The sequence below is a fragment of the Parambassis ranga genome, chromosome 3 (genome assembly GCF_900634625.1).
Source record: "Parambassis ranga chromosome 3, fParRan2.1, whole genome shotgun sequence".
Taxonomy (NCBI): domain Eukaryota; kingdom Metazoa; phylum Chordata; class Actinopteri; family Ambassidae; genus Parambassis; species Parambassis ranga.
The window spans coordinates 17,476,809-17,490,305 of NC_041024.1; the positions used below are offsets into that span (position 1 = coordinate 17,476,809).

Here is a 13,497-nt window from a genome sequence, read left to right on the forward strand (position 1 = left end):
ATATTACATAATGTTCATTCATTTTTAAATATTATTATGTTGAAGAATGTTGTGTAATAATAAAAAGCAGAGAATGAGAATAATATTTTACCCTCCTCCTTCTTTCTGTCCTCACTTACAATTTATTCTGGATATTACGCATAGAATCTTATAATAATTAAGAATTCCAGTCAACACGTCATGGGTGGGAAAAACACAAACAAAAAAACCCTCACAAGTCAGAGTTACAACTTTTTTAAGCGCTGGCTGTGAGTTATGTCTCCTGGGTCCCCAAACTGTGTCCGCCTGTGTCATTCAGCCCATGACTGTTAACACTGTATCCTCACCGTCCCGAGTGAATCCCATTTAAAATGTCTCCCGCTCGGCTGGGCTGCAAATCACCCTGTTTACAATCTCACACCAACACTCACATCAATTAACTGGCCATTGATTTTCCCGCCCGGGACATTACAATATTGCAGACCCCTTTTTCCTCTCCCAGCAATTTCAAGTTTGGTGCACATAATTGCATGGGCTTTTTACCGGCGCGCACACACATGCGCGTTTTCACCTGTTAATGATCATTTGCAGTTTGATTTAGTTAGTCACATATTTTGTTTTAGTTTAAAAATATATCAATACTCCGAAACACATGTGTGGAATTAAAAAATACACATGTATTGTTTAATGATTTTGCATGACGCGTTGATAAAGCAAATCACTCAGGGCCATCAGAGGTATTTGATTTTCCCCCTGCTCTTTCCTTTTTTCATGAATAAGTAAATAGTAAGGCTAGTCGAAACTAAAAGATAGCTGACACAAGAGAGGACCAGATCCATCTAGCCTGCAGCTGCTCTTTAAATATTCAGTGAAAAATAATGGCATCCGAGGCATCACCTATAGTAGCATTATTATCTTCATTTCTCAAAATCAACCAGACTGAGAGCTTCGTTTATCTTTTTCAGGTAATAAATCTACTAGACTCAGCGCTCACATTAAGCTCCTGAGGGACCTCTTGCCCTCTTAAAACATCCCAACTGAAGGCGCATCTTGATTTATGCAACAATTATTATTATTATTATTATTATTATTATTATTATTATTATTATTGATAATGTAAGGTCTGGGTCTAAACCGTATAGGCTGATTAAGACATTTCATTGCAGTTTGTTGCTGTCTTATCACTTCAGGCGTCTGTGTGAATTAAAACATAACATCTCATTTCTGGTCGGATATAATGCAGTCATTCATACTGTAATAAAAATATAAACAAACTACATGATGGCGTAAATAAAGTTGTTTTTCTGTTACTTAAATGCTGAGTAAAAATGTCTAATGCGGCTGTGCCGCAGGTATTATGTAATATTAACTGTTTAGGTAAAAACATAAAGTAACGCTTTATTTGCGCTCATGACGATGAGCAGACTTCTGTCTCTCCGCTCTCTTTACTGGCGATCATCTCAGCGCGCACAAAGCGTTTGGATCTGCTGCGCGCAATCAGGGAAAAAGAGAGAGAGAGGGAGGGAGGGAGGGTGAGGGAGAAGGAGGAGAGAGAGGGAGGGAGGGATGAGGTGAATGATAGCGTGACTGAATAGCCCGGTGACCAATCAGATCCTCGGTGGGCTGGGCTCCACATTTGTCCCAGTGCCGCACGGGCCCTCAAAGTTTGTTTATTCGCGGAACGCAGTGTGTGATGAAAACGTGTTAGTAAGTGACCCCCTTTCTACTAATAATAATCAAATGAAACTGATTGGGACGTCGGATCACACTGTGGACTTTTGGGAACGCGTACCGGTGCCATTTACGCACGGAACATGCTCGCGCAACGCTGCGTTTTAGCGCACCGGGAGCATCGCTTCAAACTCTTCAGAGAGTAGCTGTCGGTGTGCAACACAACAAGAGCTGAATTACTGCGATCTTAATACAAGAGCGGAGGACGGAGCAGCGACAGAAGAGAGGAGAAGAAAGTTGTTTGGAGATCGCGGAGGTCTGAACCGCAAGCGTCCACTTGGTTACCAGGAGAGAGGAAAAACTCTGATCAATGTGAAAGATTGAAAGATACTGTCGCAGGCATGGACTCGAGACGCTGACATTCCCCTGTAGTAGTCAAGATAAGCTTTGACTTGGCTAACAGAAGGGGTTAAACCGTATCTAAAGGGAGTTTGGAAAACCCAGCCTTTCTTCCCCATACGGATCAACTCATTGGGTGGGAGCTGAGAGAGAGACAAGAGTCCCCAGCAAATCAGGAGCTAATTGATTAAAGAGACTTCATTTGAATAGGAGGGGGGCTGGCGAGGTGCCAATCGCCTTTCAAAGAAGCCCCCCGTATGATTAATCGCAGAGCATTATTGATAATCATAACGTGGCACATGCGCGGTGGATGGGCTCGATTTACGTAATTTTTGAGAAGGTTTTGTAGTCATTTTTTTATTCTTTGCCTGCTGATGTGCCAGCCAGCATGTCGCGGAGGAAACAAGCGAAGCCGCAACACTTCCAATCCGACCCTCATCTGCCTTTATCGGAGCACAATGGTGAGTCCAAGTATCCATCGCCCCTTTTATCCCAGCTCCGCGAATTTCTCACACTTTTGAGCAGTTTCGTGGCAAAGTAAAGTCAATAGTTGAATATGGCTGCATGGTGGCTTGAGTTGGTTTTAGTTTGTTTCTTTGTAAATTCCAGCGTCTCCATAAACATCTGAACCAGTTTTTTTTAATCAAACTTAATGCTGTGGATTTTAACTCATTTTAATGAAAATACTTTAGAGTCGTTTTATATTTTTATGACTTAAAAACTACTTTAGTGGGATGATATAAAATGATTAATATAATAATAAAAGAAGGTATTTCCTTCATGTTTAGGCACTGTGTTGGTTTTAAAGGCCTCAGCACTATAACGTCTTAACTTCGGCTTTAAATTGTGTTTTTAAAGAAACCTAAGAACTCTGTTGTGATGAGTTACCGGCGTAGTTTTCGGTCCGCTCGCAGCCTTCTCGGTCTCTGTGAGTCGACATGGACCACCCTGTCGCTCCAACTTTTCCTGGGACACAGAAACTCTCCCTTCAGCGTGTTTCAGTGCTGCGCTGTAGAGTCATGCAGCCTTTTTCCATCTTTACTGAAAAATCACTTTATGGTGAAACACACACGTGGAGTTATTTCCGTATAGGCTGGATGAAAGAGGAGCGAAGTGTTCCAAAGAGCGTACACGAACAAACAGCTTCCCTGAGCCTGAGTCGCTCTGTTGAGTTGACTCATCCTTTACACTTTTTCCACAAACAGCAGCATGTAAAGTACCAACTGCTGCCGCACAAACACGGTTTTAGATTTATTGCAAAATGAAGAATAGTTTTTTCAACTAAAATCAACAATGTTAATTTTTCATCACGCTCTAAGGCTGCGAGCGTAAAAATCAGATGTCGCCTTACTTATTATTATTATTATGAAAATGTTATGTTTGCTTTTGACTAAAAGGTGAAATGAGTTTGTACAAAGTGCCATTCAGAGGAGGAAGGACTGTGCTCTGATCCTGTCAGACTTCTGGAGGGCAGCAAAAGCTAGAAAAGTAGCATTTAATTCCCAAGGCTTTATTTGTTGACAAAAGAATATTAATAGCAAACAAACAAAAAAAGATTTAAAAAATACACAGGCTGATAAGAATGCACGGTTGTATTATTAACGCAAGAATTTCGTTATAGGGCATTGCGTTGCAGCGTGAATTTTTGTTGACCGACTTTTTTTCTATCAAGGACACATTACACAGAGAAATATATATTTTCTGTAATTTCAATAAATGCTTCTTCATTCAGTTGAAGATGGTTGATGCTCTGCAGTGTGATGGTTTGTGCTGCACAGCGTTTATATTTTGATGATCTCATTTTGACAAAAAATGTTCCGTCAAAAATATAATAACAAATCAGAAAATGAATACAAAATATATAATTTTTCAAACTCGCTAGTTAAGGTCTATAAAATAATATATAATGTATGTAAAGTAAATATTGACAACACCCTGTGTTTACAGGGTGAAAATCAGCTGATTTGAAATAAGCACATTTCCTCTACAAAAACGTTATTTGCAGCTCATCTCACATGATGTTGCTTAATGCAAAACCTTACTGATCTCTGTGTGCATTTTCCTTTCAGACTAATATAGGGAAAGCAGTGAAGAGTCACATTTGTCACCAACCCAGGCACCCTGTGTAGGGCAAAATGTTCCATGTGTGTGTAAATGTGAGATAGGAGCATGTTGTCCTAAAGTTTTTTCACTGACCCTCTGTGCTCAGAATATTGTGTTCTGGAGAGCTGTGTTGGCCGGAAGTGAAACAGAAAGTTATTGTGTTTGTAGCTGAATGTCAGTGATGCTAAGGGCTGCAGTAACTGGGAGGTCGAAGTGAGACCTACAGAGGGGATGTTGAGCTGTTTTAACCTTTGCCAGTGTCCCTCTGTGTTGAGGTGATCAGAGTTCAGAGTCCGTGTGTTCCTCTCTGCCTCGCCATTGACCCTGCTGATCGGAGCTGCAGGCGGCCCAGCAAGGCCTCTGCTTTTTATTTGAGTGTTGTGTGACTGTGAGGCCTTATCAATGTTGTGGCCATCCCCTATACCCTATCAGAGTGGCCCCCCTAGAGGGGAGGTTGGCAGGGCAGCCCCCTTTGCTCTGTTGCTCCCTTCAAATACAAGAATGTAGTTGCTTGTCATTTAGCCAGTGTTTATGTGGTGTGAGTCTAGGTGTAGCCTGAAGGACTTGCTTTGCCTTTCTCCCTCCCCTTAAGCTTTAACCATGTCACCAGGGCAGAGCTTCGAAGATTTGAGTCTTGTCCTGGAGCACGGCAGCTTTAGTGGAACCCCATCTAGTGTTCAGTGGGATGAGTCCTGAGGGCTGGAGACATTGTGAGCAGAAACCCTCCTGAAGTTACAAGTGTCAAGAGGCTAACAGAGGTCCCCTGCGAAAAAATAATGTAGGATCTCTCAAAGCTCTCTGTTAACTTTTTTTTGACTATAGTCCTTGCTCTCTTGTCTCTCATATTCAGACTTTGGTCAGTCTTTTTCGAGGCTCTGTCCTCTTTGTCTTTGCCTGGCGCCCTTTAGCCCTGTGCACTGCTTACCTTGTGCTTTCTATAGAAGTTTTACAGACTCCTTCATACCAGCTTGACTTTATCTTTATTTTAATTCGAAGTTAATCCTTGCTATTTTGGGAACTAAGCCTAATGCTAGCATCTGCGCTGTTTCCTATACTAATGTGGACATTGGAGTTGTGGTTTTGATTCTTTTTTTTTTGGTCATGAAGTAAGGTAGTATTACAAAGTTTAAAGAGGAACTCTATAGCCGCCTGAATAAGTTATTGATGAAATGATCCTTATGTTCTGCATTTGTAAGGGAATTATTATGATTTTCTTCTCTCACATTTCAAACTTAAGTTAGAGTTGGTGAAGAGGACCTCATCCACTGCTGCACTGCATCATTTTGATGAAAATGCTTTACACCAGTTCCTTAATTAGTAATAAGTAAGTGTATCACACTGCGGGTTATATTTGTCCTCTATCATCTGCTTTTCTGTAATTTTTATATTCTACCAATTGTATTATTGTTTTACATCATATAAAGTTTTGTGACATTTTTGAAATTTTGACCTACATAAAAAAATATTTGCTGGATATTGTTTTATTTAAAGACGCTAACTTTGACCAAGTGTGTGTGAAATTAATTAATGGTAAATTAATTCAGTTTTAATTTGCACTTTTGTTCTTCGGCTGGTACATGCACAACGTAATTTGTTTTTAAACTCTTTTGCATTTGAGCATGCACACACACCAAATACACACTTTATTTAGGTTTTTTGTACATTTGCCTGTTTTCATCCCACTCAGTATCATGTGATTGGATTTATCTTCACACTAATTTGTGTACAGTCAGCGTTGAGAAAAAAGAAAAGGTGATTATTTAATCCTCACATTTCTCACACGATGAATCAAACACATTTTTTCAAAATTAACGCTCAGGGTGTAGGTAGGCGGCTGGGTGGAACGGGGGGGATTTAACATGAAAAGTTATCATTAAAGTTGAGTCTTCCCTGTTTGCATGGTTTGGTGGTGTGAGGGCCAGGGTTTACTGTCATGGCAACTTTGCGTTATCTGATGTCTCTGAGCGGAGAAACATTGAGGGAGATAATCCCTGAATTAAACAGGATCTGCTTTGAGTCGACTGAGATGAGCAGGGCCAGGCTGTGCCGACGATCCCCGCCGCTCCCATGCTGCGTGAACAATGGGAAGGCATCCTGTCTCTCTGTGGGGCAGGGCTGCACTTCTCTGGGTTTCATTTGCAAATGAATTCTTGGCCCTGATGAAAGTGTTGAGGGGCCAGAGCCACAATGAAAAGGATTCATAGAGAAATGCAATTTGTAAATCAACTTGTATGTTAAATAGTAAGATTTTAGAGTGACAAAGAGGGAAATGAATGAGGAAAGTCTGGAGCACAGCAGTGGCTCTGGGGGCAGGGTGTCGTCTTGCCTTTTCACTCCCCGACTCGGCCTGTTTATTAAAATGGAACTTTTGAAAACCTGTTTTTGTGTGCATTTAAACGGTCGTCATTACTTCTGAATTTTCAGCACAAGTTGCTGTGTCTGTAAGGCTTGTTTTATGAGCTGGTGTGTCCAGTTTGGTAGTTTTCACAAGTTTGTGATACATGCATTCAGATGCACCGCCCGTCTCTTTTCTTACTTTCTCTATTTCTTTCAGACCAAATTATGTGTACACCTTCACTGTTCCTGTCTATAAGACAACTTACGGATTGCTGCGTTTTCTGTGGTTAATATTGTTTCGGCAACAATGTTTTTTCAGTTATGGAATAAAAGTGCAGTGCCTTTATTTTTTATTTTTTGTTGTTTTTTTCATCAGGTGGCACTTTGACCACAGCAAATAATTTAATATCGCCGATATTGAACAAGTCAGGGTTTTCTTTGAACTTTTATTTTCGCTCTTTGTTTTGCTTTGTTGTGTTTAGTGTGTGCATATAGCAGTCTGCCACAGGCTCTGTTGCTCATGTCTCACTGTGATTGCAGGCTGAGTGGATACAAATTAGTTTAGTGACATAGATAACCTGTCCGAGATGCCCATAGTTGGCTGAAAATGAGCAAAGTTGACAGCAAATTGAAAGTCTAATAAGTCCTTCAAATGCTTGATTTGCGCCGAGTGGACAAGTAGACTTTGAAGGGCATGGAATATAGGAAATCAATTCCTTTCTATGAAATTTCATTAAGACCCAATGTCCTCACTTCACTCTTTTCTATATTTTGATGGATTATCTGGAGAAAATGATTACCTTTGGTTTGGCTGATGAAACCCAGATGTACATCTTCAAAGATCACTTTTAAACAATATATGAGCAGTTCACATTGATTTTGTATCCCCTCTTATTATGTTTCAGAGGCCACTGCAATGCTGTTGGCTTATTGTTGCTTTACAACCATTGTTTTTGTGAACACATCAAAAGGATAAGTGTAAAACCGATTAACAACAATGGAATTTGAGGAGATAAGGCTGCTTCTTCAGCTGCAAAACATTCCTGATCCCTAATCCTCTGTTTCCTTTTTTTTCAGGGGACACAGAACTTTGCTCCGAGGATGTCCCCTGCAAGGAGTCAGATGCCCATGTCTGTAGCAGATGTTGTGCTGAGTTCTTTGAATTATCAGATCTTGAGAAACACCAAAAAAATTGCACTAAGAATCAGTTAGTTCTGATAGTGAATGAAAATCCTGCCTCTCCTGCCGGAACTTTCTCGCCTGGGTCTCCTCCCCATAATCCCGATGACCAGATGAATGACACAACTAATAACACTGATCAAACAGAGTGCAGTGACCTTTTGGAGCCTAACACTCTTGAAAAAGACGAATCCATGGACGTGGATGTTTCCGGAATGAGCAGCGGTCATGAAGAGGAAGGCAGTCACACAGAGAGCGGGAGCCCCATCAATACAGTCAGCAGCCATGTTGGCAGGGGCAATTCCGGCCCTGCAGTAGGTACTTCAGCTGCATCTGCCTCGCTACCTCAGCTCAGTAACCTAACTGAACTGGGGAATTTCTCAATGATCAACAGCAATGTCATAATTGAAAATCTGCAAAGCACCAAAGTGGCTGTGGCTCAATTCTCCCAAGAAGCGCGTTCCACTGGGGGCCCCACAGTAGCAGTGCCAGCCCTGATGGAGCAGCTCTTAGCTCTGCAACAGCAACAGATCCACCAGCTGCAGCTTATCGAGCAGATTCGCCATCAGATACTGTTACTGGCGTCTCAGTCCCCAGAAATACAGGTACCCCAAACTTCTGCTCCAGGCACAATGGGCCCTGCTGCCAGCCCACTGGCCACACTGAGCTCACATCTCTCCCAACAGCTGGCTGCAGCCGCAGGCCTAGCGCAAAACCTGGCTAGTCAGTCAGCAAGTATTAGCAGCCTAAAGCAGCTGGCTGCAGCAGCACAGCTACCTCAGTCCAACACAAGCAGCAGTGAGACATCTCAGAGCATTACCACACTGGGACCATCGACAGGCAATGCCCAGTCCTCGGATAAGAGGCCGGGTCATATGAGTAGCCTCCACTCTCCGCTAAGCAACTCCTCACTAGCTAAATCATCAACGCCAGCATTTGGAATTGGTAGCTTGTTGAGCTCTGCAGTAAATCCCCTTCTACCTCAGCCCCCACCTGGAAACCCCATGTTCTCCAGCTCTCTGCCCAGTGTTGGCACCACCGTAGAGGACCTCAACTCTTTAGCAGCTTTGGCCCAGCAGAGGAAAGGCAAGCCACCAAATGTCACTTCATTTGAGCACAAGAGCAGCTCTGACGATGCTTTCTTCAAGCATAAGTGCAGGTTTTGTGGCAAGGTGTTTGGAAGTGACAGTGCCTTGCAAATCCACCTGCGCTCTCACACTGGTGAAAGACCATACAAGTGTAATATCTGCGGCAACCGTTTCTCCACCCGTGGTAACTTGAAGGTACATTTTCAGCGTCATAAAGAAAAATATCCACACATCCAGATGAACCCATACCCTGTTCCTGAGCATTTAGACAACATACCAACGAGCACTGGCATTCCATATGGCATGTCTCTGCCCCCCGAGAAACCTGTCACCAGCTGGCTGGACAGCAAACCTGTTTTGCCCACTCTGACGTCCTCAGTTGGCATGCTGCTGCCACCAACCATGCCAAGCTTGCCACATTTCATCAAAAAGGAAGATCATTCAATAGCCATAACTAGCCCTTCCGTTACTGCAAAGAGTGACTCAGGTGCTGCTGAGCCTTCAGCTAAAAGTAATGACGGGGTGTCTGCAGAGGGTGAAAGTGCAGCTTTGCCTACCTCAAATGGAAAATCTGAAGAAGGCAGCCACTCCTCAGGCTTTGTAACAAATGCAAGCTCTGCCTCAGACTGCACCACTGAGTATACAACATCTAACAGCCCACCCATGATGACCAACCCTCTCATGCCGCTTATGTCAGATCAGTTCAAGGCTAAATTCCCCTTTGGTAGCATTCTGGATCCTCTACAGGGGTCAGAGACTTCCAAGCTACAGCAGCTTGTGGAGAACATTGACAGGAAAGTGACAGACCCAAATGAATGTGTCATCTGCCACCGGGTGCTGAGCTGTCAAAGTGCTCTGAAAATGCATTATCGCACTCATACTGGAGAAAGGCCCTTTAAATGTAAAATCTGTGGCAGGGCTTTTACTACCAAGGGAAATCTTAAGACCCACTACAGCGTCCATAGGGCCATGCCCCCTCTTAGGGTTCAACACTCCTGCCCCATTTGTCAGAAGAAGTTCACAAATGCTGTGGTTCTGCAGCAACATATTCGCATGCACATGGGTGGGCAGATCCCCAACACCCCTCTGCCAGACAGTTATCCAGAGTCCATGGCCTCTGACACTGGCTCATTTGAAGAAAGAAACTTTGATGATCTGGACAACTTCTCTGATGACAACATTGAAGGAATGGAAGAGGGCCCAGATAGCAGTGTGCCAGACACACCCAGGTCAGCTGATGCCTCCCATGACAGTCTATGTAATTCCCCAGCTCCCCATGAAATGGCTAGTCAGGAGGGACGGGAGAAGAATGGCCAAGAAAGTGCCCATTGTATTGAAATGGAGGAGCTCCATGGCAGCCATATGAAGGCTAGTGCAAATGGCTTAATTGAGGGGGATTGCCTCACCAATGACTCCTCATCTCTGGGAGGGGATGTTGAAAGCCAAAGTGCCGGGAGTCCAGCTGTGTCAGAATCTACCTCCTCCATGCAGGCGCCATCCCCCACAAGCATGCAGCCACATCTGCGTAAATCCCCTAGCCTCGAAGAAAGGCACCAGGACCACATCAGTGCAAGCCTCTTGCAAACCCACCCCTCCAACATTGGAGCCCTGGACCTGACATCTGTCAATCCTTCAAAGGACCCTCTGGGCATGATATTCCCCTTCCGTGAGCGTAGCACCATCAAGAATACATCCTGTGATATTTGTGGGAAGACCTTTGCTTGTCAGAGTGCCTTGGACATTCACTATCGAAGCCATACCAAAGAACGACCATTTATTTGCACGGCCTGTAACAGAGGTTTCTCCACAAAGGGCAACCTCAAACAGCACATGCTAACCCATCAAATGCGAGACCTGCCCTCACAGCTCTTTGAGCCATCAAATACCAGCCTGTCCTCCAGTCCAACCCCTTCCTTGCTCTCTGTTGGCTCTCTTAACAAACCAGAGGTCAACGGCTTCCTCCACGGCCTCCACCAAGAAAATAAGGACGTGCCCCCTGGCTTGGTCACATCATCTGCCTCTACTTCCCCGGTTCTTTCTTCAGCCCCACGCCGAACACCCAAGCAACACTTCTGCAACACTTGTGGGAAGTGTTTCTCCTCCGCCAGTGCTCTACAGATTCACGAGAGAACCCACACAGGGGAGAAACCTTTTGCCTGTAGCATCTGTGGTCGGGCTTTCACCACCAAAGGAAACCTCAAGGTAAATGTTGAAACATTTAGACAACCAATCGTGTCTTTAGCTCATGTGTGTGAGGATGTTGGTGAAAAGAGTCTCAGGGCTGCTATTTGGTTTTATACAGCCTGTCAGTGCACCCAGTATCAAGAGGTGGTGTGTTGTATAGTTAATGAAAGGAACAGCTTTGTAAGGAAAAATTACCTTAGTGGAAAGGCTGAATCACACAGCAATTATGATTATTAGGGAGAAATCCTGAATGTGATCAGCTGGAGGATGATTCAGTACACAGAATTAATTATCAGAAGCAATCACTGTGAGACAGGTCATTGTGTATTTTTCCATAAGTTATACAATGAACAGTGTTACGGGTCAAAATAATTAAGTAAATGATATGCTCAATGATCTATAGAAATATGAGGAAATTATGTTAACTTCATATTAAATAGAGTAATTTGGAATACAATTTTTAAAAGTATACTTGGTTGATAAGTCCAATAAGATATTGGAAAACTGTTAAAATAATTATTTTAACTTATCTATCAAGGATTATGAAGAGAAAAAAATGTTGTCTTTCTCTCTGAAAGGGTATGTTCAGAGGTGAAATGTCACATGTAATGATGGTTGGAGCAATGAAACTGGGCAGTGTAATTTTAGCCCAAGCCCTGTGGCCCCCTTGTGAGACTAGCAAATTAAAGTTTAGATTAAACAGCATGTATCAGTCTTGCCGAAATAAAATGTTTACACCATGTTGATCCCTCCGACAGCATAGGTCTGCTGCACCCAGGGTGTGAAGCTATTTTAATTCACAGTCGAGCAATATTATTATTTTTTCCATTGCATCATCTCATGTGCAGCTCTTGTGGCCAAGTTTGTAAACATCACTAATTTTCATCCCTCTCATTGCTCTGTCTCTCTCCTCCTTTCCTTTTATTTCTGCTCTGTCTCCTCCCTCTCTGTCTGTGTAGGTTCACATGGGCACACACATGTGGAACAGTGCTCCCGCCAGACGTGGCCGCAGGCTCTCTGTGGATGGGCCAATGGCCTTCCTGGGCGCCAACCCAGTCAAGTTTCCCGAGATCTTCCAGAAGGACATGGCATCAAGGGCAAGCAATGGCGATCCGACCAGTTTCTGGAACCAGTATGCTACAGCCTTCTCTAACGGCCTGGCAATGAAAACAAATGAAATCTCTGTCATCCAGAATGGAGGTATCCCACCCATGTCAGGTGGTGTGGGAAATGGGGGTAGTTCTCCCATAGGTGGTCTGACAGGCAGCCTAGACAAGCTGCACAGCACAGAGCCCAATGCTGCTCTGGCTGGCCTGGAGAAAATGGCCAACACAGAGAATGGAGCCCACTTTCGTTTCACACGCTTCATGGAGGACAATAAAGAAATTGTCACAAATTAGAGTGTATGTCCTTGTGTCAGGCACAGACACATGAAGATGCCTAAAGGCATACTGTACACATATGTAGTCACACATGGAAGAACAGAAAGGAAGAGAACAAGACAGGGACAAAATCAACTGAACTGCTTTGCTCGCCATTGAATCTTTACGAACATGAGTGTGAAGTTGCTTTTTTTGTACAATGTACATGGTATAGTTTTAAGGAGCTTATTTATTAGTGATTATAACCTTGCTTGAAACCAAGTGGAAGCATTAACAGTTAGGTTTTGTTTATTTTGAAGCCAGAATGGGTATGTATGGGTGCTTAAAAATGTGCTTTTGAAACTTAGAATATCTGGTTAGATAACCTTACCTTGGCATTAAGTTATTTTCTGTCTGTAGTAGCTATAACCGAACTGTCAATGTTCATGTGATGCATTAGCCCTGTAATAAGCAAACAGACTTGCTGTAAATAATGTACACTGATCTTCTGTAGATGGTCTAACATCTGTGTGTTCATGCTCCCTACACCCCCACCCTTCCTTTCATCGAGACTAAACAATGAAATTCAGGCAAGGGACTAAATGATGTGGTAGTTCCTTTCTTTCCAGTTGTTATTTACCTTTATCTTATTTAAGGAAAACAAAACATTTGAAGTTTGCTGCATTTCCAGGGTTTCTTTAGTGTTAAATTGTTTTGTTGTTACAGTCGTTGTGTATCGTACTTTTTACCTTTTTGTTTACTTCCACATTTCCCCCCTCAATCTCTTTCTCTTTTTTGTTGTTGTTTGTATTTTGGTGTTGTGGAGAGCAGACAGTTTTTTAAGAGGGGAACATTAGGTTTGGCCTATACCTTGGTTTTTTTTAACCGAGGCAGCCAATCACATGAGAAGGATTCTCCTTTAGTTTCTCAGCTGGATTTCCACATTGCTGCTATGTCCCAGCATCCTCACTGACGTCAAGTGCAAAGTTCTGTGTTGAAGCTTCTGTAAATACATTCAGATGTGGAAATACAAACTCCCTTGCAAGAAAATGTACATATAGCTCACAGGAGATATCCATCATGGCCAGGGGACAAAATGATAGTGTTTTTATAAATATAAATATATATTGGGTTTAACAACCTTCGGACTGTTACATGCACTTTCTTGGAAAGTTGGAAGATCTTTATGGGTCCAG

General features: G+C 42.9%; 1 protein-coding gene across 2 annotated transcripts; it reads left to right on the forward strand.

The window, feature by feature from the left end:
* Positions 1-1,638: 1,638 nt before the first annotated feature.
* sall1a (spalt-like transcription factor 1a) lies at positions 1,639-12,870 on the forward strand. 2 transcript variants are annotated; one of them, XM_028402077.1, is made up of 3 exons: positions 1,639-2,510; positions 7,567-10,958; positions 11,900-12,870. In XM_028402077.1, the coding sequence occupies exons 1-3, from the start codon at positions 2,438-2,440 to the stop codon at positions 12,338-12,340; spliced, it is 3,906 nt and encodes a 1,301-aa protein (XP_028257878.1). In that variant the 5' UTR covers positions 1,639-2,437; the 3' UTR covers positions 12,341-12,870. The 2 variants fall into 2 exon arrangements, with proteins under 2 accessions (XP_028257878.1, XP_028257879.1); XM_028402078.1 differs by lacking the exon at positions 1,639-2,510 and adding an exon at positions 4,653-4,930.
* The last annotated feature ends 627 nt before the right edge of the window (positions 12,871-13,497 follow it).